The sequence below is a fragment of the Phoxinus phoxinus genome (genome assembly GCF_949152265.1).
Source record: "Phoxinus phoxinus genome assembly, chromosome: 16".
NCBI lineage: Eukaryota > Metazoa > Chordata > Actinopteri > Cypriniformes > Leuciscidae > Phoxinus > Phoxinus phoxinus.
Window position 1 is genome coordinate 29866451 of NC_136891.1, and position 26698 is coordinate 29893148.

Here is a 26698-nt window from a genome sequence, read left to right on the forward strand (position 1 = left end):
GTACAGCTTGTCCAATATTTTTATTGAGAAGTGTGACCAAAAAGTTACATGTTTTCACTTTGGTAGTTTTAAATAAATATATTTTTTATATAAACATTGCCATCTTCCGAGTCATTTTTCCTCTTATATAACTACTTACCTCTATACCTGATGTCAACCACACATGAACACCACCATGTTTTCACAAAGGCCTCTCATGTTCACGCTTACTTCAAAGCCATTTTGAAATGACTACTGCAGACCACACCGTTGCATTGTGTGGGGTCCATCAAGTTCAAGACCACACACACAGTCCTGACACATGCTTGTCTATAGATGTATAAAACAGACAGTGAATAGACACACTGCCACATTTTATCAATTTCATACATTCCCAAATACAATTATTAAAATCTTTCAATAACAACCTTTTATAAACGGTTCTTAAACACCAAGCACAATATTAAACACTGAGAAACCTTCTCAGACTTCCAATGAGTTTGCACAGGGCAGACAGAAAGCACACAGAGAAACATGCAAAAGAGGAAAGTAGTAAACCGCAAAAAGAGGAGATAGTAAACGGTTTTAAAAAGGGACAATAACTAAAATATGTGTAGCTATATTTGGCTGTTAGACCGTGGGTTGAGGGGGTCTGAGCTCTTAAACGTACAGTAATGAGTCGGATGTACAGTTGTCAAAAATGGAACAACATTATCAATATAATTATTTTGGCTATTAGAAAACATATAGCTACACACGTTTTGCCATGATTATAATAATAATAATAACATAAAAGAAACTTACTTGATTTCAGAATCATTAAGGATGCCACACACACACATTACACTAACAGGATTTGATATATTCTGTGCAAACTATTAAAGTTGTGTCAAATGAGCGCCATCTAGTGCATCGACTGTCTGTAGTAGTGAAATAGGTATACCTATACCTGCAGTCAGAGTCTTAAGTAATTCTAATGAAGAAATTTATTTTGAACATTAACGTAAGGCTTTTCAAAGACATTTTACCTCCAAACATGTTAAGCCAGGAGCATGGCTTATAAGAAGTGATTTCAACTTCATTCATTTTTCTTTTTCTTTTCTTTTTCCAGTACTCTAACATATGATTACTTATTAAATGGCCATTAGTAGCACACAAACTGAGGTTGAATGACAGGATAATAATTGTAGTGATATAGGAGTTTTTTTTTCTTCTGATGACCCAAAATTAGGACCAACATAAGAAAACATCAAAAAGTTGCAAAAAAAAAAGACCAGTCACCAAAAAGAAATAAACCAAATTGAATGAGCTAAACCTACGTAAAGGCCTGTTTTAAACAAATAAGCAAAACAAACCCCAACACCACCCTTACACAACAAAAATATATGAGAATATACTGCAAAATATAATGCAATTGTACTTTTGTTAGCTTGAAAATATGAAACATTTATAATGTAAATGATTCAAATATATGTTATGTTATATGTTTATCTCTATATATGTGTGTTTATGCTGCATGAGTAATATATCTGCAATATATTACACATGCAGTACCATATCTGATTTATTATGAAGTGTATTACTAAATATAAAATTACATACATTATATAATTATTAGTAAATATATTGTCGCATACTTTTCATTATATGAAAAGTGCATGGCAATAACTTATTATTCAATATATTGTAATATATAAACACATTTAATTCTGCATATTTTCAAATATACTGTTAAACGATTTAATATATGTATCATTCATATATGGAAATATATTTTCTTTTCATAAGACTAAGAGCAAACACACACTCAATCGATGTGTTCCTTTTAAAAACCTCAGGAACGATTAAATGGAACGGTGCCACAGTATCCCTCTTCAGCTACTCCGATTGGCACTGGTAAAAAGAAGGTAAAGTCAAACATGAGACAGTCATACTGTTTATTATGAAATATTTTAAAACTATTGAATGAAAACATTTATAATAAAGTGTGAAAATAGGGGGAAAAAATGGACTTGATGAAAGTATGAAAACTAAACAATTGCACACATTGTGACATGATAAATAAACATACCATTCTGTGTTTTAACATAGCCAGCCTTATGGATAATAAAATCTCCTTTAAAATCAGCCTGTGTGGGGTTGAAATCCATATAGGATGGCTTCTCATTATCATAGAGAACCCATCGATCGAAGCGGTTTGCCACAATCATGTGATTAGGAAAGGATGTCCTTGACATCAATAAAAACTGGAGTTCTAAGGTCCTTAAAAAAATCCATTAAAAGTTTCAGTGGAGGGTTTACACAACACAACTATAAAAATATATCTAGCAATTAAAGTATGAAGCCAACACATTTGTAATTCAACCTTGAAGACAAGCCAATTAATATTTTTTGAAAGGCCACAACAAAAAGTTTAGTTCCCAAAGCACAATAAAGTTGCTAGCCTACTCATTAGCAGCTAAAGGAAGGGAGTTATCGGTTAAATGCTTCTGTATAGCAAAAGAGAAGACCCCTATACGTTAAGAAAAAGCAAAACAGCTTGACCTTAAAACAGTAACTTACAAAATCACTGATATGGTAGAGACATTGTTGTACTTGAGATGGTATGTCCAAAAAACATTTTTACCTGTAATAATCATCCTCAATATATAAAGGTGGCACTGTATCCATTCCCTTATGAATTTTCACTAGTGCGAGCAAAGGATTCAGATCATTGAATCCTAGGGCATGCACATTGCCAAGATGTTTAAATTTGCTGGAGTAGAGAAAATAATAATGTTTAATGATGCGACTCAGGACATGTTTGGGTCACCACTAGTAAGGTTCAGTAAGGTAAACAAAAGTTGAGACTACTGTATATCATAGAGTATACTTAAACTATAAATATTCCTCAGCTAATTCTAACAAGATATATGTATATTTAAACACTGAAAAGTTACCAAATAATTACAGAATGTGTTCATATGTAAGTTTACATGTTGATTTCGTTTAAAAAATGCTAGTTTAGAAAGGACAAAGTTGCAAATGCAATTACCTCATTTTGTCGTTGCTCACTAGAAGATCATTAAATATGTGTAAGTGGTCTTCTGGGTCACTCCAAGCATCTATGACATACTTGTCTTTTTCAGATGTATTTTTGGTGACACTGAATTGAGACCAATATAACCAAGACGCTTTGGCAGCATCATTCATTCCAACTCTTAAAAAGACCATAAGTGCCCTCAGCTTTTCAAAAGAGTTGAAAAAAGATGCAATATGCTCATATTGATAGCAACTATATAAGGCAATCAAATACGAGTCAGGGACACACGTATTAATGAACTTGATAGGGCCAAATTGACCACCAGCTTTTAAACAGATAGTGTAGATAGAGCCGATGGGCCAATCGTCAGGCCTAGAAGGGGGAGGGGGGAAAAGAAGGTATTTTAACACATATTCAGAATCAGAATAAAAATACAAATACAAAAAAATACAAAAATACAAATCCAACCTTGACATAATGCTCCTCATCAATTCTTCGGCTGTGTTAGAAATAAAGCGTGAGTTAATATTTAATGTATGTGTTTAGTTCTAATACTTATTTGATGTGAAATGGTGTCATTTCATACCTCTTCTCAAGAGTTTGTTGTATTTTTTTGGTAGCAACAAATAAAAATCAAAGCTATTTGAAAAAGAAGGGACAGGCTTATTAAAGTCATCGAGATGAATTTTAGGAATGAAAAATGTCAGAGCCGTAGAGCACACATTGTTAGACTCGAAGCAATGTAATCTTTCTAGTAAAACTACTCTAGCATAATGATGTAGGATATATAAAGGATCTTGTTACTTAACAATTTTTAGAAAGGTATGTTCATATTTACCTCAATAGCTGGGTTCCCATCCTTAATATTAGCTTTGGGTTTGTAAAATGGCGACTCACAGGTGAGTTGTTTTAGAAGAATGTCCTTTTAATCACGTGCACAGGTATGACGTCTGGTTTGGCGCATGGCAATAATATTACAAAACTGACAGTAGCCAACACAAGTTTCATTTTCATAATCTATTCTGTATATTTTCACATTGTGTACGCTAAGCTTTTCATTGTCAGGAGCCTGTTAGGTTGCTAGGTTGTTACGTTTGTGTTCTAGTATTGAAGCTATGGTGAGAAGGTTCAGATAGGCTTAACATTTTATTTGTGTTTTACAAGTTCATGCTATCTTACAAGGGTGCTATCTTAGAAAAAAGTATCTCTGCTTGGAAACACACAAAAAAGGCATCTTTCCATACACAGTTGGTGAGCTAAACCAGCAGTTCTTAACAATGACCGGGTCCACTATGGGGCAGCTAAGCTTGACATACGGTCAACAAATAAAGTGTCAAACATGACAGATTTGTTGATTTTTTATTTTTTATTATAGGCTATTTAGCATTTTACAAAATGATAAGCACCTTTCATACACATTTTATATCCTGAGACGACGGACCTCCTTCATCTGTTCCACCAAAATGAGGGTAGCCATTTACTCCATTAGTAAATCTATAGCCCATACATACTTTTATAGTTACATTGAAATATTAAGTGGTCAGATAGGCATTTATGTATAAATATCACTTCTATAACCTACATATAATTTCACTGTGCCTCAGCCTTTTGTACCATGATGGATCACCTCTAAATATTTTTTTGCCTGTATGAAGTAGAGTCAAAGTCCCACAGAGTTGTCATTACAACAATGTTATACAAACTTATTCTTCTTCTTGGAAACTGGCAGCAGAATTTAAAAAAACAAATTATCCAAATAAATAGGAAAACTCTGGATGTAGACTATGAGACAAATGCACACACACACACACACACACACACACACACACACACACACACACACATGCCTAGGCTCTGAGCTTCATAAACGAATTAAACTCAAGTGTAGGCTATCCTATGAATTCTTGTTTTTTTGGATTTTTTAGTATGATTTTATTGTAATTAAATAAATTACAAAGGCTGGGGGCACAATTTTGACTCGAAAACTGACCAAGGATAAATTAAGACAGCTTTGAACGTGTCTGCACCTGCACGTGTCTGAAGGAGCGCGCTCACGAATCTTTTGGGTTTGAGAGACGTCACCATAGCAACACAAGGGTGCGCGCGGAAAAGCGAAAAAAGAGCTCGCATCATTTCGACGACGCAGTGAGTAGGATATCAACTTTAAATACCGATTAATATATGGAGTTCATTTAACTTTATGGACGAGTGGGGTTAGGGTAAAGTCCACAAATTGGCATTTGTTATTAGGCTATAACATACTGTGCGCTTCATACATTACGATGGACAATGTAATGATATCTGTAAATCCACTTTACCAAGTGGTAAATATACGTTAGCTAACGTTACCGCAAAAACGGAGGTTCAAACACATAATTATAAAGATAAGATGGCTGCGCGCTTGTTTGTCTGTCGCATAAGGCCAAATTACAAGTTCCTTTTTATGGTGGCGAACTCCTAACTTTGTGATTGTCTTAAGGATATGTACAGGCACTTTTGCATGAAAATACATTTGAATGTTGTTTGCTTTGCAGCTGCCATCCAGAAAAAGTAAAAGACCCAACTGTCTACTCGAGGTTATTCAGATGATGTTTGGATGGTCGGTCCTGCCAGGTGGAGTCTGTCAGCTCTGTACAGTTCAGGATTTCATGCATGAATGCCTTTTCTTTCTTTCCTGCATGTAAGTTACAGAGAGAGTGGTGTCAGTGGAAAACCCTGGGGAATTAGATGCTGCACTTCAGGTTACTGACTCACTGAACTCAACTGCAACAAGACTCCACCCGTGATGTTAGTCTCATTGTATTTCGTTACATGAAGAGACAATACTTATTATTATTTAAGTCAAATTAGGCATACAATTGCAGTAAATGGACTAGTTGTTCTAAATTAGAATTATTATTATCTGATATTAGTCATTTTAATGTCTTTGTGCCCGTACATTGAGGAAATAATATTTTCAAGTCATACGAAATAATAAATAGAAAAAGCAATTTTTTAATGGAACAGTTTATTGAAACTTTAGAACAAACTTTTTTTTATTATTAAAAAATGTTTTTGCACGTGTTTATTTGAGTATTATGTTTGATATATCAGGCTTATAAGGCTCATTAGATACTTGAGGAGGAAAGAAACACATTCAGATGCCCAAACTGAGCAAAAATATGCAAATTTGTGAAATTGCTGATAGCCTATTTATATTATATTGATGAAATTCTGATAGCTTTTAATGTAAATCAAAGAGATATTTATAACCAAATAGCAGAATGCTAACATAAAATGTATATACATATCAGTTGTCACTTTATATCTCCCAATAATGTCTTAATGCTTAGTAAGTAAATGTTGTATATTACCTGTCTTGTCAGGACTTTTGTTGTATTTCCTGTTTCTTATGCCATGTTTGTAGTTCGTTGTAGTTCTTCGTGTTGATTAGTTCCATGATTGTTTCCATGTGTCTTTTTATGGCCCTTTTCGACTCCGCACGGCTCGCTTTGCTTTTCCACTGCAGTTTAGTACCGCTTCAAATTGGATGGGGTTTTGGTACAAGATGGATGGGATTGTGGTACAAGAACATCAGACTGTTTTGGCTGTCAAAATTTCCAACGGTGCCATAAACCTACGCATATGCCAATGTTATTGTTGTTGTGCCCCTAGTGTCTTCAAATGACATTCATCAATCAGTGAACTTGTCAGGAAGCTCTGACCAACCAGCACAATGACACATACGAAGATTGCAGATGACATGCAACACACCATTTCTCTCAGCTCCAAAAAACAACTACTGGTACAGCCACAGTTGCATACAAACACACTACTGTACATATTATATAAATGGTGCACACTCACCCAACTCGACTGTCTGTTCGCCTGCAGGAACAATTACACTCTGAACAGCAAGAAGTTAATGCCATTACACAGCCACTGCTGGAGACTGAGGCTGGATTCATAAAGGTAATATTTTCAGATGTGATTATTTCTGTTACCTCTGAATCATTTGTGTTTGTGTGTGTCAGTACAGAATCTGGATCACTACCTCACTCACAGAGACGCACTGGACTTGAGGAAAAGTAAACTGCTCTATAAGCGCTGGACACAGAGTGTATGGCTGCCGATACAGCGGAGCATTCAGCAACACTTTACACACCATGGCTACAATGAGACACAGAAGATAAGGAGCATGCATGCACACTACATAAACTACTGTAATGCTAAGGTAGAACCTTAAACAGTTACAGTATACAGTAACATTACAGATATTAGCATAAGCATGCACTGTAATTTTATAAATGCACTCTATGAGTTATAAAGGCCATTTCAGCTCAGTCACAACATTATAGTACACTTTCATAGTAACCCTTTATCAGGCGAATTGCAATGCAGTAATGAATGTTGAGTCAATGTTGAATGAGAATGAGTCAATAATGTTTTTTTGTTTTGTTTTTTTCAGTCTGTGTTGTTACAGGCCAATGCAAAAAAAAAAAAAGAAAGTTAAATCTTAAAAATAGATTTAAAACACAAATTTAGGGTTACAAAAAACTTACAGTAAGTTAGGCCTGTTGTTGTCATGGAATGACTTAATTTGTAGAATAAGTTAAAAAAAAAAATGATGAAAACCTGCAATGTTTTCCAAAATCTGTGTTTCCAAAATGTGTCCTGTGTTTTAGGGATTTGTGTTTCTAGAGAGTTATGATCCCCTAGAGTACAACCCTTTCCCGCACCATTTCAACTCACCACATTATCACAAAGTGAGTCATATCATCTTCCTTTTTATGTGAATAGTTACACAACTAAACAAAAGCATTAATGATTATATGTACCGGTAATTGATTTGGTGAAGAATTCAATCAAGTTTTTGTCAACTTAGCATGTGCTTTTGTGCAGATTTCCACACCAACATTAGAGGACCCTCTGTCTCTTCAGTCACGAGCCAGGATTAAAGAAAAGACAGCGGTACTTCGCTGCCAAACAGGTGCCGTTATTAAATAATTTGTTTCACAAATGTATACGCTGCTAAACATGACTAGATTTTTTAACTACTTCCTTAAAGCAGGATACAGAGCATGAAACAGAGGTAAACTTCAGGTAAACAAAATGGCTTCTGTATGACTTTTAAACTCTGCATGCTAGGTCATGTGTATCGCCGTCAGCAGGTGGAGGAAATTCTCCAGAGTCCACCTGCTTCCCAACAGAGCCTTAAACAGTTACAGGCCAAGCCCTCAAGAGATACTACCTCACAGAGACTTTGGAAGGACCGCAGTCTGTCAAGATCAAGGTATCATCTTCAGGCTCGCTGTTGAGCTGCTTTTGTGTTTCTAGCTCTTCTGTGCCAGTAATACTGAGGTCATTTGTTGCTGTTCAGGAATAGATGCTCTCCACATTCAGCTGTGGCAGAGGGATGCTGCTTCCACACTAAGTGCTGGTCCTCATATGGTTAATGACAAGATTCCATAGGTCCTTTTTGACATCAGGTTGTATGGACACACATCTCTCCTTACTGAGGATGGTGCTTGTTTTACCATTCAAGTGCAATAAATAATGAGGTGTACCGTATGCAATGTGTGTAGTCCTGCTTATTGAACAATGTATATTATGTTCTACATCCACAAAGAAGGTGAGCAAATTCTGACAATCATTTGAGCCACACTTAAAGGTTGTGTAGGTAAGAATTGTCTAAAGAACTTTTTTTCAAATTGGCTTAAACTGTATTTATATACCAATACATAATTAAAATGTAAGTACTTTGAAAAAGAGAGTATAAAAATTGAGTGACTATAGTGTATTTAATCTTGAAAAAACAGCTCATTAATTCCTACCGGGACGAAACAAGTGATTGGCTTGCGCGACTGTCACTCTCCGTCGCCATGACTACCACAGCTACTGTATTACTGGCTCTGCCCACGTGCGCGCAGTCGCGCACCCGTTTTTAGGTGGGAGTGAATGGAATTAATGAGCTGTGTTTATTGAAGATTAAAAACACTAGTCACTCAGTTTTTTATACTCTCTATTTCAGAGTACTTGCATTTTAATTATGTATTGGTATATAAAGACAGTTTAAACTAATTTGAATAAAAGTTTTTTTTAGACAATTCTGACCTACCCTACCTTTAACAGAAGAAACTGAAGAAAATATATTAAGAATATACAGTGCTGTGCTTGAAAGTTTGTGAACTTGCAGAATCTGAAAATGTGAATAATTTTAACAAAATGAGAGAGGTCATATGAAATCTGATATTTTTTATTTAGTACTGTCCTGAATAAGATATTTTACATAAAATATGTTTACATACAGTGCTATGCATAAGTTTAGACACCCATGCTAAAGTTGACTAAAAAGAGGAATAAAAAATCATCTTTTGGAAATTGAACTTAATGCCTTAATTTAAAAAAAATAGGAAAAATCCAACCTTTAAGGACACCAATTTTCTTTGTGAATGAATAATGTATCGTAAATAAATAAATGTTCTTCCTTAAAATACAGGGTGCATAAGTTTGGACACCCCTATGTTAAATTCCCATAGAGGCAGGCAGATTTTTATTTTTTAAGGCCAGTTACTATATGGATCCAGGATACTCTGCATCCTGATAAAGTTCCCTTGGCCTTTGGAATTAAAATATCCCCACATCATCACACACCTTTCACCATACCTGGAGATTGGCATGGTTTTATTTCAGTTAGCCTAACAGCTGGTTTGATTTGTATTGAGAGATGATCTTATGGAAAGTACTCCATGCCAATCTCCAGGTATGGTGAAAGGTGTGTGATGATGTGGGGATATTTTAATTCCAAAGGCCAAGGGAACTTTATCAGGATGCAGAGTATCCTGGATCCATGAAGTAACTGGCCTTTAAAAATAAAAATCTGCCTGCCTCTATGGGGATTTAACATAGGGGTGTCCAAACTTATGCACCCTGTATTTTAAGGAAGAACATTTATTTATTTACGATACATTATTCATTCACAAAGAAAATTGGTGTCCTTAAAGGTTGGATTTTTCCTATTTTTTTTTAATTAAGGCATTAAGTTAAATTTCCAAAAGATGATTTTTTTATTCCTCTTTTTAGTCAACTTTAGCATGGGTGTCTAAACTTATGCATAGCACTGTATAGTCCACAAGACTTTCTATCATAATTGCTGCTGGAAAGGGTTCAAATATGCAAAAGATGCAGAAAAACTGAAGATTTTTCGGGACATTGGGCAGTTTAACTGCTCAGGACAAAAAAGTGACTCAAGAACAAACATCGTTTAAAAAATAAAAAATAAACGTTTCGCATAGTGACACACTGTTTTATGAATCAAGAGTACACTACATACACTTTTGAACAGGGTTATTTTTTATAAATTAAGCTATTTTTTTTGGTACAACTTTTAAGTAAAATATCTTACTCAGGACAGTACTAAAAAAATATAACATGCATTTTGTATGATCGCTCTTATTTTGTTGAAATTATTCATTTTCTGCAAGGGGTTCACAAACTTTCAAGCAGCACTGTATAGTAAACCTCCAGTCTGCAAAATCTTTTGAGATTCTATGAAAACAACTTTTTTCAATAAATATATTTAGAGAAATTCTGGGTTTTTATTTTTGGTGTATATGAATAATTGTACCCAAACCAATACAGCAATTGATTCCTATAGATGTTTATACAATTATGCATTAAACAAATAGTACACACAATCTTTCGACAGCCAGCATCAACCCAAATGTACAACATCCAGATCCAGTCCGCTCATAAAACTGAATGCTGTTGTTCAGTTAGGCATAATCAATGTAAAACCATAAGAACCATATTATACATTCTTAAAGCATTTATAAATAAAGCTTTCCTAAATTTATACAATTAAGAATTCAAATAATAATTTGTGTTCCATCACACATGTTCAGATAATAGTTTTTAAAACAGTGTTTCAGTATTTAATAATAAAATTAAAGGTTCAGGAATAAGTTCGGGAACCTCCGGGGTAGCACACGTGTGCTTGGCTTCATGGATTCTACAAATTACTGAATTAATGTTGGGCATTTCCTGAGTGCAAGCAATTTCAGTTGAACAAGCAGAGACCTCTTTTTTAATCTCTATAGGAAGCTGCAGTACATGGTGTTCGGATTAAAAGCAGTGAAGTAAAATAAAATCAATTAAAGGCTGCCAGTCACTGGTAAAGCAGAGCAGTGTATTTCACTCCATATCCAAGCTAACTGGGAACTTTCTCAGAACTTTGGCTAATGTTCTTGAAAAGGTTCTCTCAAAGTTATGAACAAATATTCTTTCAGTAACATTTATTCAAAGCTAGCTAGTCTTTAATAAGGTTCTCTAAACATTAGCACAAAAATGTTTTTTAAGCATTGTTTATACGTTTTGGTCTGAAATGCTATAGTTGGATATTTTTTTTTAATGTTACTACTTACATTCAAAAGTAATGTTCCCAAAATGTTTGCAGAATGATCAAATGAAATGTTTCCAAAACGATTGCATGACCGAGGGGAAGAAAAACTTTAAAACAAAGAACTAGATGCTTTGAACGTCCAGAGAACATTTAGAAAAACATTTCCATAACTTAAAGGGAACATTAGCAAAACATTTTGTTAGCTGGGATAGCAATCTTTGGCTTTTAAAGAATGAAAGGCCAGAAAGAACATCTAATCAAAGTCAACTGTGGTCTCACAGATTATGTTCTGATTATAAATACAATTAAAAAAATTCTAAATACAAACCAGTTCATATCCCAACCAAATCATCACATTATTACCCAGTATTCCCCATCATACATCATCCTTAAGCGTGAGAGTAAATATGACACTACCAGCCTCTATTTTTCAGCATGTAAACATCCGTTAAGTGGTTCACCTTTTCCATTTCAGGAGTGTTCCATTTTAAATATGAACACTAATTAACAAACTTAGTTTTAAGTGATCTGTTTAATGTTGTAGTGCTACTAAAGCAGATGTGGCGTTCACATGTGTGGTGTTTGCTCATAGAGCTGCAAGTCAAGCCGCACTTTGACCTCTCCAGTTGGAACTTCATGAAGCAGCAGACGCCGATCCAATGGGCCTTTCCCATCTTGATCCTTCTTTATTGTTGCTACAGGAACTTCAGTACGCCCTAGAAAATCTGTATTGAAATCACAATCAGTTGAAAATATAGTTTTTTGTGTGTGTGTGTGTGTGTATTTTGTATGTGTGTTGCCGTGTAGAATCCCACCGTCAGGAGAAAACTGGTCCCTCTCAAAGATAGTGAGGCAGAGGACGTCCTGATACAGGTCTTTGATGAAGAAGTGGCAGTTGAAGTTCCATTTGGGGTTGAGCGTGTCGGGCTGATGGCGGGACGTGTAGCACTGAGCGCCCATTGTCAGCTCACAGTATGGGTTACTCTTCCCTATAAGCACACAACACATCACACACTGCAAAAATAATTTCCTACTTAGTATTTTTGTCTTCATCCCCAGTATTAATATCTAAACATTCTTAAAACTAGATTAATTTACTAGAAGAGCAAAACAAAAGTACAAGTACAAAAAGCTGAATATGGGCTTAAAGTCACACTCAGCTTTTTTTATTTATTTCTCTTATTTACATCCAAATTGGAGGAAGGGTTTAAGGGACCAAAAATATTTGGGCAACTGACTCAAAAGCTGTTTCGTGGACAGGTGTGGGCTATTCCTTCATTGTTTATTCATCAATTAAGCAGAGGGGCTGTGTATTAAAAATGATTGCAATTCCTAAACGTTTTACTTGTCTTTTTATTCCCAACCAATTGAAATAAAGCTGAAACTCTACACTTCTAATTCATCTTGATTGCTTCATTTTAATTTGATTCTGGTGGCATACAAAGTTATAAAAATTGAGCCTGTGTCCAAATATATACGGACTTAACTGTGTGTGTGTGTGTGTGTGTGTGTGTGTGTGTGTGTGTGTGTGTTCATTCGAACCGTTGGGTTTGCAGGGCTTTAGCTCTGTCGCCTCCAGGACCGTTACTAACAGTCTCCCGATTCCACTGTTCTTCTGCGAGCGAGCTAAACAACGTGCACAGACTTTTATCAGTAATCCTGCATTCAATCACATTGACTTTGACTCTTAATAGCCATCATTGAATCCCAACCTTGGTACGCCTTCTCTCTTTTGAGCTTCTCAGTCTCTATGAAGAGGTCAGAAGCTGATTTGATCTTCTGAACCCATGTTGTTCTGATTTAAAATAAAAGTGATCAATAACGTTAGTAATTTATATACTGCACAACAAAAGACACTTACTGTAATAAATTAGTATTTTTGCTTCATACTTCATAACGAAAGTTTTAATAATCGTTAAATTCTATGAGAGTAGGGAAGTCTACACCGCATCTATAACGATAACAATACAGAGGAACAATATCATTGGAATCACTTTTCAGAATGATTTTTTTCCAGCTGATGAATGATAAAAAACATTGACAGCCAATCAGAATCCATCCTGCTTTAAAGAGTTTGAGGACATGCAACTGCAGTGCAAGCTTATAATAATCAACATTAACGATAACTATATTAGCATCCACAAATGATATAGTTACCATTCTTGGTGCGAACGGGCCTTTAGGCATTTCTCTATGCATTTTAGTTTGAAAGTGTGTACCTCTCATTAATGGTGTCAGTCTTGAGTGTGTACACGCGGTCAATGTGCGAGATGTGAAAAACTGGATCGTCGCTAGAAGGGTCAGAGGGCATTTTGACCAAGACCTCATTCAGAAACACTGGCTAGAATAAGAAAGATAATCTTAGAAAAAGACATTTTACAAATATTACTAGTGTTTAACACAAAACAATCTAATACAGCTAAGACAAGTAGTGAGGGACATCTAACCAATCGTGTTGCTTTACCGTTTTATACATCTTGTATTGTGCATTTGAGTTGGGATTGAAGAGTTTGTCTGGTCCAGATGAGAACTGTTTGGAGGTGTACGTGAGGAGCAGGAAGTCATTAAACAGGAATGCCCAGAGTTCTTTGCTGCTCTTGGTCTTGTGTAGTTTGCCGCTGTGCAGCAGTTTTCGAGGACCCAGGCAGTTCGTCAGAGAGTTAAAAACGAGGTGCTAAAACAAGAATATAACAAAAACATTTTCATAAATACCATAACACGTAATAAAAGCTGTTGTTTTACACTTTGAGGTCATCATGTAGCACAAAAAGGTCAACGGCAGCTCTCCTTCACCTCAATGAGTCCATCACACAGCACATGATTCTGGATCCATTCCAGCCGGTCAGAGTTTTCTTTCTCCCTCACGCCCTCGTTGACCTGCGAGCACAACTCCTCGGCCTGCTCGAGAGCCGCCTGCAGGTGTGTGTGATCTGCGTCAGCTGGAGGGGTGTTCTCCAGGATCTACACAAGCGCATTTCAGACACAATGGCTTAAATAAAAGTCATACAAATAATGCAGAATTAAAGTGTATTATGCTATTATTTCTCTTATCGTTCTATTCTGTTCTTATCATTCTGTAAAAGTTTCCACAGTTGAGGACAGCTTCTCGTACGTTCTTGATCAGCAGCGGGTAGCGTGTGATCCTCTGCATGGGTTTCAAGAGGAAGCTGGACAGTGGCATTCCTTTACAACGGTAATTACTGGCAATTTTCTACAAAGAAGAGTGAAAACGCACAGAAGGAAGAGAAGGATAAGAGCCTAATTAATGTCTTATCGCTGCCACAGTGAAGTCACACTAGCCCACGAGAGAGTAGTATATACAGCGCCATCTTGTGGACTACTGTGGAAAATGGACAACACAACTGGTTTTGCTTCAGGACACTGATCAAGCAGCGACCCAACACTAGACCAAAATTGTTTATTGTGCAGAAGTGTCCACCAAAATGTATTAATATTGGCACTTTAATATTATTCACTGTTACATATAGACCAGTGCTAACACTACATGTGTTATTAGAACTCCATGTACCTTCAGGAAGAGTTTGAAGTCAGGTGACTTGTCTGTTTTCTGTTGCAGAAGGGCTGCGGCGTTGAGCTGGCAGCTGCAGAAGCGGATGTAGGCCTGCATGTGAGAGAGCTCTGAGGACAGGATATCACCCACCACCTGCACCGGCATCCTCTCTCCAGCCATCTTCTTACGGACACGCAAAGCTCTGAAACACATACGCGTATTCTGTATATTATACAGTACATTGTTTTGTTTTATGGTTTGTTTTCCTAGGAATCAAAATGTACTTGAAATACGAAATTGTCTATTAGTGTACCATTTTAGTGACCTCTCCGCTTTTTTTAAAGGTGCAGTCAATTGTATTGTTGTAGTTATTTTAAATGTAATGATTTTTTACTCTATTGTGGTTATTTTTCCATGTATTCTTACTTTATTGTAGTTATTTTCAATGTAATTTTTACTGTTATGTTACTAGTTATTTTTAATATAATAATTTAACTCAATTTTAGTTATTTGTAATGTCATTTTTGACTCTAATATAGTTCTTTTTAATGTAATTTTTACTCTGTTGTAGTTATTTTTAATGTTATTTTTACTCTATTGTAGATATTTTAATGTAATAATTGCTATTGTATAATTTTACTCTGTTGTAACTTTTTAATATAAAATGTTTAAGTCTTAAAATATATAAACTGTGAGTTTTTTTATTTTTTATAAAATGTTTTAATTACAATTTATTTTAAATTAGATAAATGAATACATCATTGTAGTATTGACTAGATGTCTGAAAACAAGGAATACAATAAATTACTGGCATAAATAAAATAAACCAATCATGCAAGTATTGAAGAATTTAAAAAAAGGTTCCATCACTTACATTCATTGATATTAATTGCAATGACTTCATTGACCTAACCTGAACACATTTTTTTAAATATTTAATTTCTCAAATTTGCTATTTGATAGTCCCAAGTGTAAGATAAATGGTTTCCTACAAAGCCTTTAACCATGTACTGTAAACATAAAGAACTGGAAAATGAATTAATATTGGACTACACAAAAAACAAACCATCCACCACATGCACTTGCATTTTCACAAACGGCCTCTAGCGGTCACCGTTGACTCACTTCAGGAGTTTGGTGCTGCACATGATCAGTTCCCGCCAGTTCACAAAGATCAGGCTCATCTCAGCCTCCGTCAGCCGCCCTGATTCTGCCATTGGCTTATAGAACACCTAAATATCCACACACACACACGAAATAATAATTACATAGCATAGATATGTCATACATGTTGACTTGAAATGACGGTTTACCTCCCCTGCCAGTTCCAGGTCCTCCAGGTAGGACTCCTCCGTTTGAATTAGCTCATGGATGTAGCCTTGTCTCTTTCTCTCCTCAGTGCACATAGAGTCTAAACTGAGCAGATCAGCACACCCTATACACACGCACACAAACAAACAAACACACACACACACACACACGTGCAAGCACACGCATTCATCAGCGACCACATCACTGCATGTCACAATTGAAAACTTTATTTGTGAAATTCTGCTTCATATAATTGTGAATACTTTCCATACAAAAATGCATTCAGAGCAAAGGTTACAGTATGACATTCAGAGTGAGTCTAATGGTCTAAGGTCATGACTCATGACTGTTAGCTGGCTGCATAGCTGGTCAAGTGTGAGGGCAACACATGTTGCTGGTCATCAGTTCCTTTAACTACTTAATTAAACACGCAAAGGCAGACTAACAATCCTGTGATCTACAAATATATGATTGTGCTGATGAACAGTACTTGCTTGTGTGAAAGACACTTTTGACTAAAATGGTCGGTCACTGGGGCCAAGTCACTGGGGTCGGTCAATGTTAGTCAAGGTTCTTGTACCCAAACATGCTGTTTTAGTTGGTGCCAAACACCATTTTCAGATATTCGTACAAGAAATAGTTCTCTGGCATACTGGAATACACATTTGATATTGGGCTCAGTAGAGTTCAAATATTTAATAAAATAAAATGAAAATAATAATGAAAAAACTTGATAATTAAAATAAAAAAAGACCAAGGACCTAAGTAAAAATGCATAAAAAATCAAACGTTTTTATTTTTTTTTACAGTTAAGAATAGTAATATCTATCCCTATTCCCTACATCCTCTTATTACCTCACCAGGACTGGGCAGATCAAGTTACTGAACGCTGAATAGGCAAATGTGGGTATAGGTACTACTAGTTTAATGTTTTCAGGTTTTAACTATGTCAAAAATCCAAGGATTTCATAATGAGCCATTCTTGCAGCTTAGTTTTCTGTAAATGACCATGTAAATGATGACTGGGAAGGAAATTTAGAGTTGTGAAATGTACAACAAAAAATTTTTTTTACATAGTACAGAGAACTTTTATTTAAAAAATATCAAGGAAAATATATGCTCAAGATACGGCCCCATTAATTTGTCACTTCTTAAAAGAAACAGAGAAAAGAAGCGAGTGATATCTAACATTTCCCAACTAAACAGAGGTAAAGTTTACTCCTAAAGACAGTAAACTGATGTGTTCGTTTGCCATTTAAGTAAAGTTTAAACAGAAATAGTTGAAGGGGAACTGTTAAATCCTGAAGGCGTGCTTGAGGCTGCTTCCTGGACCAGAGCAGTGTTCTGATTGGCCCAGAAAAGAGAGGAGGAAGAGGAAGGAAGGGCCAGAGCTATCGTCCTACAATAAAACACAGATGAGGCGTGGAAAAAAGGAGGAAGAAAGGAGATAAGGGCAGATGAGAGAATGAATAATGAAGGGATGAATGGAAAGTATATATTAGAACATGTTGATAAAAACGAAAGAAAGAAAGAAAGAAAGAAAGAAAGAAAGAAAGAAAGAAAGAAAGAAAGAAAGAAAGAAAGAAAGAAAGAAAGAAAGAAAGAAAGAAAGAAAGAAAGGAAGGCTATGGACAAATCTCTCTTACTTTCCTTTTCTGTAATCAAATTTAAAGAACATATTTGGGTAAATATGTTTGTGTGCGTGAACATTGTCTCACTAACAGTCTTTTTAAAAGGTTATTTCAAATTCAATTAATTTCATATTTGCTCTACCCTTTTCCTAAATGAACATCTCTGAACTCTGATGTGGAAACAGGAACGGATAAAGTAACTCTCATAGTACTCACATTGCTGGCTGGGATCACATTCTGTGGTCATCTTCACATAGTTAGTTGGAAACAGCCCCATGACCCCTGCGACCTCTCCTTTCCACCAGTCAGGGTTGTCCTTGTTGAGTACGGAGATCAGCTGACCTTTTTGGAAGCTCATCTCATCCTTACTGGCTGCTTTGTAGTCATACATTGCAATAACCTGACACACTACAGGGGGAAGGGGAGAGAGACAGAGAGAATGGATGGATGTAGCAGAATGGGACAGAGGAGGGAAAACAACACACACAACAACACCACATACAAAAGCTCGTGAATGAAAGAGCATGATGACGTGTGTGTGTGTGTGTCTCACATGGTTGAGGTGCAGGAGTTATTTTGCCGCTGTTTGCCTCCAGTAATCTGACATTAGAAGAGTGGAACCAGCCCTTTTTACGCTTCTTACCCCGTGCCTACAAACAGAAACATGTTTTTAGTCTGTTTTTAAAAGCTGGTGATATTAAGCAGCACAGCTGTTTCCAACATTGATAATAATTCAGCATATTAGAATGATTTCTGAAGGATCATGTGACACTGAAGACTGGAATAATAACTGAAAATTCAGCTTTCCATCATATAAATAAATTATATTTTAAACGATATTCAAATAGAAAACCATTATTTTAAACCGTAATAATATTTCACAATATTTAATATTATAATACTTATAAATATGTATTATTTTTAGCCTTAGAGTAGTAGTCAGTATATAACTGTACAAGTATATACTGTATGTACTGTATAACTATACACTTCTGGGTGTTGAGATATATTTCTCTGTGGTTGTTTTTATATTGTATTGTCTTTGTACTTTGGTATTACATTGTATTATCTCTGTACAGCACATTGGGCAACTATGGTTGTATTAAATTGTGCTACATAAATACAATAAAGTAAGAAAGAACACTATGTTGCAGTATAAGCAAATGATGTCCTTTGGTAAGGTGAAGTCTGCTTATGTAAATATACTAACCTGTAGTTCTCCCAGCCACCAGCTGTTTGAGTTCTTATGCAGCACCACGATCAGCTGACCAGGTGTCAGACTCAATTGCTCTGGTGTTGTGGCAGCATTGGCCATGGTCACCTGAGCAATCTCTGAGGACCAATAAAGAGCACAATTTATTCATGTTTCAAATGTAAAACAGCCAGCCTTGATTTGTGTTTCTATGTTATGGTACTACTCTCTCAAATCCCACCTGGCTTTTTACCGGGAACTTCAGGATTGGCAGTCTAAAAAATAATAATACAGTGAGTACATCATTATGACAATACATACCAATTTAAATATCTATGAATGCTTCATTTACAACAGCTACATATTTTAAAACGTTTCTCTCCAAAAGACTGTAGTACTCAAATTAGTATCAAAGTATCAATACATAAATAAAATGCATATCAAATACATAAATAAAATGAACAATTTTTGTATTAAATAAATGATCCGTATATGGTGTCTGTAAATTAATAAATAATTAATATTCATATGGTAAATATGAATACATTTTTTTAAAAAAAATATATATATATATATATATACAATTATCTGAATATGCATACATCAGACTCTTTGGGTTTAACGTAGTTGGAAGGGAAGAGGCCAGACTGGTCCCCGATGCACCCTCTCCACCACTCTCCTTCCCTCTCTGTTACCAGAACAGCGTCCTCCGCACAGAACGTCAGGTCACCTGACTCCGGGCTCTCGTAGGTGTACAGAGCCACATACTCTATGAAGGTGAAATCAAATACAAAGCATGACAAAACCCTCTGAAATGACAATTCAATTTCATGTCATAATATCCCATCTGAATGACCAGAGGTGGTTCTATGAAAACTCCTCACCCTCAAGCAAACCAGAATCTGAACCGTCCATCTCGTCCACAGTAGAGTATAATGGCCTAGAAGAGAGAAGAAAAAGAACATAAAAGATTTAGCTTGCCATCAAATTGCGACTACTGTATACTAAATACTGTTGGTTATTAATAAATGCAATACATTTATTCCAAAATGACTGATAACATTAAAAAAATTAAGATAATAACTTACACACATAGTACTACAAATCTAGCTGCCATCTTTTGGTAGAAGAAACAGAGTATATGTGGGGAAATTTTTTTTAGCTGTCTGGAGCAATAAAAGTCTGACCTACTACATTATAATTATATCAAATGGGTTGAATGCTGTTTAACAAAATATTAAAGTAAACATAAAATCAAAATTGGAATATTGTAATACTTATTATAACTGATTTATCTGTGCACATCTTTTATTATTATTATTATTATTATTATTATTCATGTGCCCTCATAATCTTTAATCAAAATAACTTCCCCTCCCATTTGCAACTACATTTCTTCTCTTCTCAGATGGTGTGTTTACTGGCGTGTTTACTACATGTGAGTGACCGGCAACCTGTCACTCACAACTCATCACAGCAATAGCAAAACACAAAGATTAAACGATCCATTCCCGATGGACAAAAACAAGTCCCGCCCTACATTCTTTCTTGTTCGAGAAGCTGTTTCACTCAGATATGTCAAAATACGGAAGAAAAAATAACAATTTCCGTTTTATGCTGATTTGACATAAAATATAAAAATAAAATAATCAGCTCTCTTCAAATAAATACTTCAATTATTATTTAATGCAATTATTGCATGTTTGTGAGGTAAAGAAAGAGGTATCTCATCCCTTACTCGGTCTGTGTGTTATTGGTGGTAACCATGGAGACATATGAGCAAGGGAACCAGCCCCGGCTCTCGTTGAGCTCTCCGTACCACCAGTTCTCCTGCTTCTCTAGAACCGTGATGATGTCCTCTTTAGTGAAGCCCAGGTGACTGTCAGTCTTAGCGCTCCACTCACACAGAGCGACAGCCTATAGCACAAACACACACACACACTCGAACAAATGGCAATGATCAGAGTAATGTTTCTCACAATGATCAAATAAACAATGTTGTATGTGAGATAGATGGGGTGTGTGTGTGTGTATGTTCACACATGCCAACCTGTGAGTGCTGTGTGTTTGTAGACATTGGTGTGTGTGTTGGTGTTGGTCCTTCTATGTCCACCCGAGGAATTCTAGGAAAGATTTGGCAATCATTTATTTATCTAAAATATATGGATGAAATAATTTTTTGAAAGACTAATAACACAACAAATTTAAATGTCAAAATAAATAAAAAACTAAGTCTGTTCAGATCATGTCCCACCAACTCAACAGCGGTCAAGGATGTCACACCTACCGAATGTTGCTGAATCTTCCCCTCCTCTGACGGAGAGGTCTTTCACAATAATTGATTAATAATAGAAGACTAAACAACTGCATCAGATTTTTCTTCCTGAATGTCTGACACATAACAAAACACCACATATTGGCAGCTTATAAATGTGAAGCTCATCAAAACAGTATGTGTGTTAGTCATAGGGCTGGCTGATAAATCGAATATTCACAGTATAGTGTTGATTTTTTTGTCATTATATAAAAAACTGCGAATATTGTGATTTTGCAAGTAAAATCACCCTTTTTATTTGGCTATTAAGTTTCCTAAAGGTGATTAGACTAGTTTTACAATCCTTCTTTGTCTTTCAACCCTCGTGAGTAAGCACACACATTTATTTAAATATATATACGTGTGCTACACATTTAAAAAAAAATGATTGCCGTTTAAAAATCCATTTAAACAGCCGTCATGTTATATCTAGAGCGGGAAGATAAGCAAACAAACGCATTCGTAGAAAGGGATTTTTTAAAAATTATTTAAGGATTTTTATTTTAATATAAAATGTAATTTTTACCTACTGACCTGCTATTCAGGTCATCATATTTAGCAGACTGAATACTGTAGGTCCTGTAGAGTGAAATACATTGTATCACTCGAACTTGGGCAAATTAAGTAACAGTCACAGAGCCAGTCAACATTAACAAAGCTTATTGGCGATTTAAAATGTTATCATCCAATGTGATGGAAAATAGGCTTTCCAACTGATGTAAATCAATATTTACACAGTATAATAGTAGTAAATTTATCTCTCGTGACCACTCGTGTCCCGCATTGTCACGCAAAATCACATCTACTGCCCTGACAGAGCAATATCCAGATGGTCCCGCTACTGTAGTTCTATGTGACTTTTTTATGCATTAGTGAAAACGTTTTAATAAATTTTTTTGCTGTTTATTGTTTTATTTGTGCATCAATATATATATATTTATATTGATATACTACTAAAAAGGTTGAAAAGTGGAGTTTTTAGGCTAAATTGCACAGCCTGGTAAGTAATAGAGCAGTTTTAGTGCCATACCCAGGGTAGTTGGTAGAGGGCGCTGTGGAGTGTGTAACTGGTGCAGTCAGTTCAATCTGACTCTCTTTACTGCATCTCTCAGCATAACTCTCTGGAAACCAGCCACTGTTACCACGGTAACTCCCATACAGCCAGCCGGTCTCCCTAACTGTTGATTCATCTACCTGTGGATCCACAGGAAGCCAAATTATATGCGTACTTGAATAAGTACATTTACAGCTGCATGAGTGAATGTTTATTGACTTGTACCTGGATCAGACAGTCTGCATCCAGTGTGAGCTCGTCAGAGTTGCGTGCTGTGAAGGGGTAGAGAGCTCTGTAGGTGGTGAGGGGAGTGCATGTGTCTTCAGTGGTCACTACTGGCAGCAAAACTGCAAAAGACACACATAATCACCTTAGAAACAGATAACACACATCTCAAAACTATTCAGTAAAGGCAACACCTGTGAACAATCAAGACGATTGACCAATAAGAAACTGGCACGGACACCAGCACGAACACAGAGACCGGCACAGACACGGAGAGCGACACGGACAGCGGACACGGAGAGCGGCACGGACACGGAGAGTAGCATGGACACCGAACACGGAGAGTGGCACGGACACGGAGACCAGCACGGAGAGCGGCACTGAGACCGGACACGAAGAGTATTTATTTTCCTATTACGTCAATAGGGACCAGCAACTGTTTTGTTAGCCACATACTTCAAAATATCTTCTTTTGTGCTCAACACAAAAAAAGAAATGAATACAGGTTTGGAACAACCTTAGAGTGAGTGAATAAAGACAGAATTTAAATTTTTGGGTGAACTATCCCTTTAAGTATAAAAAGTTTAAGTTTAAAAATATCACGATTCATGTTCATGTTGGTTTTACTATTTTGCACGGACACACGGAGATGGACACCAGCCATTGTGGCATGGACACCGGCCACCACGAAAATAGTGATCGCACACCCCTAGTTCAGAGTATGATATGAAATTAAAATATACATACATACATACTGTATGAAATGCCACAAATGTTTAGTAGTCCATTACCTTTATTCTCTCAAAACACTCACATTCTAATGGAGACTGTTATAGTAACTCGGATAATTAATGGGAGGTAATTAAAGTGAATCATGAAGCTGTGAGAGTAATGACACCCATTACAATGAATAGAATGAAAACATCATATTCATGGCCAAGTGGATGAATGCTGTAATCACCCACACACAGACACACACAGACACACACAAACACACACAAACACACACACATTTAATCAAACTTACTTTTGTTCTCTGTGCTATTGTATGACATGGAGGGCTGAGTGTGCAGCGCCAGTTCATTCCTTTCTCTCTCCTCCCTCTCCTTCTCCTCCCTCTCTCTCTCTCTCTCTTCTGCCCTCCTCTTCTCCTCTTTCTCCCGTGCCTGCTCCTGGGCCTCCTTAAGTCGGGCTTGGGCCTGCCGCTGCTGTTCTTCCCTGAGTTTGGCCTCTCGCTCCTGGGCAAGCTTCTTCTTACGCTCTGCTTCCTCCTGCTCCAGACGCTCCTGCTCCAGCATCGCCTGTCTACAGGCACATGAACAACATGTTTCTGTGAGTCTGGCGTGAGTCTCAACATTCATGAGTGGGTTCTACAAGCGGGGGCATATTTGCTGAAAAATATCACAAGAGGAGAAGTGTGTGTGTGTGTGTGTGTGTGTGTGTGTGTGTGTGTGTGTGTGTGTGTGTGTGTGTGTGTGTGTGTGTGTGTGTGTGTGTGTGTGTGTGTGTGTGTGTGTGTAACTAACACTGAAGATAGTTAGTTAAATGTATGTTCGTCTGAGAGCACGATTTTACCTTGCTTCCTCCTCTTTCTTCCTCTTCCTCTCCTCCTCCTCTTTCCTCTGCCTCTGTATCTCTTTGAGTTTCTCAGATCTTACCCTCCTGAGCTGCTCTAGGACGTCCTGCTGCTGGCTCTGCCTCTGTCTCAACTCCTGCAACATTACCCACACAATCCTTCATCATTTAGTTCATGCATATAACAAATCATAAAATTATTTGGTATGGTTTCAAATATAGAGTATATGGTATTGCATTGTGCTCAGCTTTACTGACTGCCCAAACTAATCAACTTACCACTATTGAGTTAGGGCTGTAAACGATTAATCGTGATTAATCGCATCCAAAATAAAAGTTTGTGTTTACATAATATATATGTGTGTGTATTGTGTATAATTATTTTGTATATATAAATACACACACATGCATGTATATATTTAAGAAAAATTTGTTATTTATATATAAAATAGTTCTATTTATATATAATATAAAAATATATATGCAGTATATAAATGCAAATATTTCTCAAATATATACATGCATTGTTCTAGACTGGTCTGGTTCAGATCAGCCAAAAAACCAGTGTATTTATATATTCAAAATAATTATACACAATACACACATATATTATGTAAACACAAACTTTTATTTTGGATGCGATTAATCACGATTAATCGTTTACAGCCCTATATTGAGTGGTGCTGAGCAATTATAAGTTGCAAAACAAATAGTTCTAGATCTGTTCCATTTATGTTTTTTTTTCATAAATATAACACTACCGCTAAAAAGTTTGGGGTCAGCAAGATTTTTTTAAGTTTTAGAAAGTGCTCAACAGCGCTGTATTTGATCAACACCGCAGTAAAACCGTAATACTGTGAAATACTATTACAAATTAAAATGTACCTATTTTAAAATTTAATTTATTCCTGTGATGGCAAAGCTGAATTTTCAGCAGCTATTACTCAGTTCTGTTCTACATACAGTACTGTAGCACAAACTGTTCCTTTTAGAAAAATAAATGTTTCAAACATTAAAAACAAAAATCCCATTACTTTTACTGTTGTTTGTTAGTTTTTAGGCAGTGAGTAGAAAACGTTGTGAAGTGATGAAAATGGCACAGACGCACAAAGATGTTATGAGGTCACGATGTCAGACATTAGAGATCATTTCAGTACAATATGGGTAAAGTGAGACTTCTTTCATGGAGAGTAATAAGAGCAAAAGGTGAAATGAATGAAAGACAGGCAGCTTTGAGATGAGTGTGAGTAAAGAAACGAAAAAGAGAGGTCAACCTTTATTAGAAGGAAGAGATTGGTTAAGCAGCCCAGCAAAGAGAGAAGTCCTTGAAGCACACAGTCATCCATATCTACAAACTATGAAGACAGTCGGAGTATAGAGGAAGAGAAGAAAGAGGAGAGATACAGCAGGGGTGGGGGGTGGGGGGGGTTATAAAAATGGCCACAAAGAAAGAAAAAAGAAAGGCTTGGAGCAGAAAACATTAGACGTATACTGAACAATAGCCGAGTGCCACATGTATAATGCTCAGGTTTCCGATCCGACCAACCGGTGCAGGAAGTGAGTTAGTGATAGTGTGTTTTCTTTAGTGTTGTGAGCTGTGTGAATGTTAGTGTGTAGTGAAGTGCTCAATCATCTGCCTTCAGGGCTGGGAGTTGAGCTGTAGGTTTTAATCACAGGAACATGGAGAAGTAGTGAGTCCCTCACAGGGACATTAAGGTTTAAAATAATTTCCAAGATAGCAAGTCCCCAACCACACCCACATTAGCTTTAATCAAAACACGGCACTTTAAATGTTGTCGAGGCTTACACTGGGAATGTCAGAGAAGCCGCTGACCTTGATTTCTCTGTTGTACTGCTCCATTTGTGAGAGTTTAGCAGTGGTCTCTCTCTCCAAAACATCCAGCTGCTCCTTCAGCTTCCGACAGCTCAGATCTTTCTCGCACACACTCTGTTTCACATCATTTATCAAAGGGCCTGAAAGGGGAAAAGAACGAGAGAATGTGTCGGGTTCAAGAGGGATGAAATGGACACAAATTAAATTAGTCATCCACGTAGTCTATTCATTGATTGCTTCAGGTCTACGTGAGTGCTCACTTGAGTTGTTTTGGGTTAGATGTAGAAGTCTGTCTGTCAGTTGCTGCTTCTCAGGACCAAAACGACTCAACTGCCTCTGAATTTCCTGTAAAAAAAAACACATTTATAAAGGCTACTACCGTACTCAAAAGTTTGAGGTCAGTAAGACTTCAAAATGTTTTTGAAAGAAGTCTCTTATGCTCACCAACTTAGCATTTATTTGATAAAAAATACAGCAATATTGTGAAAAGTTCAAATAATTATTTTCTATTTGAATATATTTTACAATGTAATTTATTCCTGTGATGGCAAAGCTAAATTTTCAGTGTCACATGATCCTTCAGAAGCATTCAAACTTCATTTCTAGTAAATCTTTTGTAGAATTTTTAATGCCTTTACTGTCACTTTTGATCAATATAATACATACTTCC

The 26698-nt window shown here is 36.3% G+C and overlaps 3 protein-coding genes across 6 annotated transcripts in view; 1 reads left to right on the forward strand and 2 right to left on the reverse strand.

The window, feature by feature from the left end:
• Positions 1-1714: 1714 nt before the first annotated feature.
• On the reverse strand, positions 1715-3479 carry LOC306983739 (uncharacterized protein). The gene is made up of 5 exons (XM_079584376.1): positions 3470-3479; positions 3014-3373; positions 2606-2734; positions 2051-2241; positions 1715-1872 (listed from the first exon to the last, which is right to left on the reverse strand). The coding sequence occupies exons 1-5, from the start codon at positions 3475-3477 to the stop codon at positions 1814-1816; spliced, it is 747 nt and encodes a 248-aa protein (XP_079440502.1). The 5' UTR covers positions 3478-3479; the 3' UTR covers positions 1715-1813.
• A 1538-nt stretch (positions 3480-5017) lies between these two features.
• On the forward strand, positions 5018-8556 carry fam228a (family with sequence similarity 228 member A). 3 transcript variants are annotated; one of them, XM_079584413.1, is made up of 9 exons: positions 5018-5146; positions 5536-5788; positions 6656-6785; positions 6875-6952; positions 7020-7214; positions 7666-7746; positions 7883-7970; positions 8129-8273; positions 8361-8556. In XM_079584413.1, the coding sequence occupies exons 3-9, from the start codon at positions 6717-6719 to the stop codon at positions 8434-8436; spliced, it is 732 nt and encodes a 243-aa protein (XP_079440539.1). In that variant the 5' UTR covers positions 5018-5146; positions 5536-5788; positions 6656-6716; the 3' UTR covers positions 8437-8556. The 3 variants fall into 3 exon arrangements, with proteins under 3 accessions (XP_079440539.1, XP_079440538.1, XP_079440540.1); XM_079584412.1 differs by having other exon boundaries at positions 5536-5681; XM_079584414.1 differs by having other exon boundaries at positions 5536-5614.
• A 2005-nt stretch (positions 8557-10561) lies between these two features.
• Positions 10562-26698, reverse strand: part of itsn2a (intersectin 2a) — a 42410-nt gene continuing 26273 nt past the window's right edge. Inside the window, exons 15-40 of one of the 2 annotated variants that reach the window (XM_079584377.1) lie at positions 26289-26373; positions 26029-26168; positions 25469-25549; positions 24195-24331; positions 23647-23924; positions 22620-22741; positions 22371-22534; positions 21077-21149; positions 20765-20943; positions 19911-19966; positions 19629-19795; positions 19268-19301; positions 19045-19166; positions 18388-18484; positions 18051-18242; positions 16206-16327; positions 16018-16124; positions 14911-15094; positions 14494-14592; positions 14175-14342; positions 13846-14055; positions 13601-13722; positions 13094-13176; positions 12924-13007; positions 12197-12370; positions 10562-12106 (exon numbers count right to left, since the gene is read on the reverse strand). In XM_079584377.1, the coding sequence (XP_079440503.1) occupies positions 11949-12106; positions 12197-12370; positions 12924-13007; positions 13094-13176; positions 13601-13722; positions 13846-14055; positions 14175-14342; positions 14494-14592; positions 14911-15094; positions 16018-16124; positions 16206-16327; positions 18051-18242; positions 18388-18484; positions 19045-19166; positions 19268-19301; positions 19629-19795; positions 19911-19966; positions 20765-20943; positions 21077-21149; positions 22371-22534; positions 22620-22741; positions 23647-23924; positions 24195-24331; positions 25469-25549; positions 26029-26168; positions 26289-26373 (3438 nt within the window). In that variant the 3' untranslated portion in view covers positions 10562-11948. The remainder of the gene's footprint in view (positions 12107-12196; positions 12371-12923; positions 13008-13093; positions 13177-13600; positions 13723-13845; positions 14056-14174; positions 14343-14493; positions 14593-14910; positions 15095-16017; positions 16125-16205; positions 16328-18050; positions 18243-18387; positions 18485-19044; positions 19167-19267; positions 19302-19628; positions 19796-19910; positions 19967-20764; positions 20944-21076; positions 21150-22370; positions 22535-22619; positions 22742-23646; positions 23925-24194; positions 24332-25468; positions 25550-26028; positions 26169-26288; positions 26374-26698) is intronic. The other variant, XM_079584378.1, reaches the window with a different exon arrangement.

Coding starts and splice junctions, on each gene's coding strand:
- LOC306983739 (XM_079584376.1), bottom strand. Junction 2,242..2,605: donor ATTGAGGATGATTATTACAG/GTAAAAATGTTT, acceptor GATTTTTTTAAG/GACCTTAGAACTCCAGTTTT. Junction 1,873..2,050: donor CTATGTTAAAACACAGAATG/GTATGTTTATTT, acceptor TCTTTTTACCAG/TGCCAATCGGAGTAGCTGAA.
- fam228a (XM_079584413.1), top strand. CDS start 6,717: ATGACACATACGAAGATTGCAGATGACATGCAACACACCATTTCTCTC. Junction 6,953..7,019: donor CTGAGGCTGGATTCATAAAG/GTAATATTTTCA, acceptor GTGTCAGTACAG/AATCTGGATCACTACCTCAC. Junction 7,215..7,665: donor TAAACTACTGTAATGCTAAG/GTAGAACCTTAA, acceptor CCTGTGTTTTAG/GGATTTGTGTTTCTAGAGAG.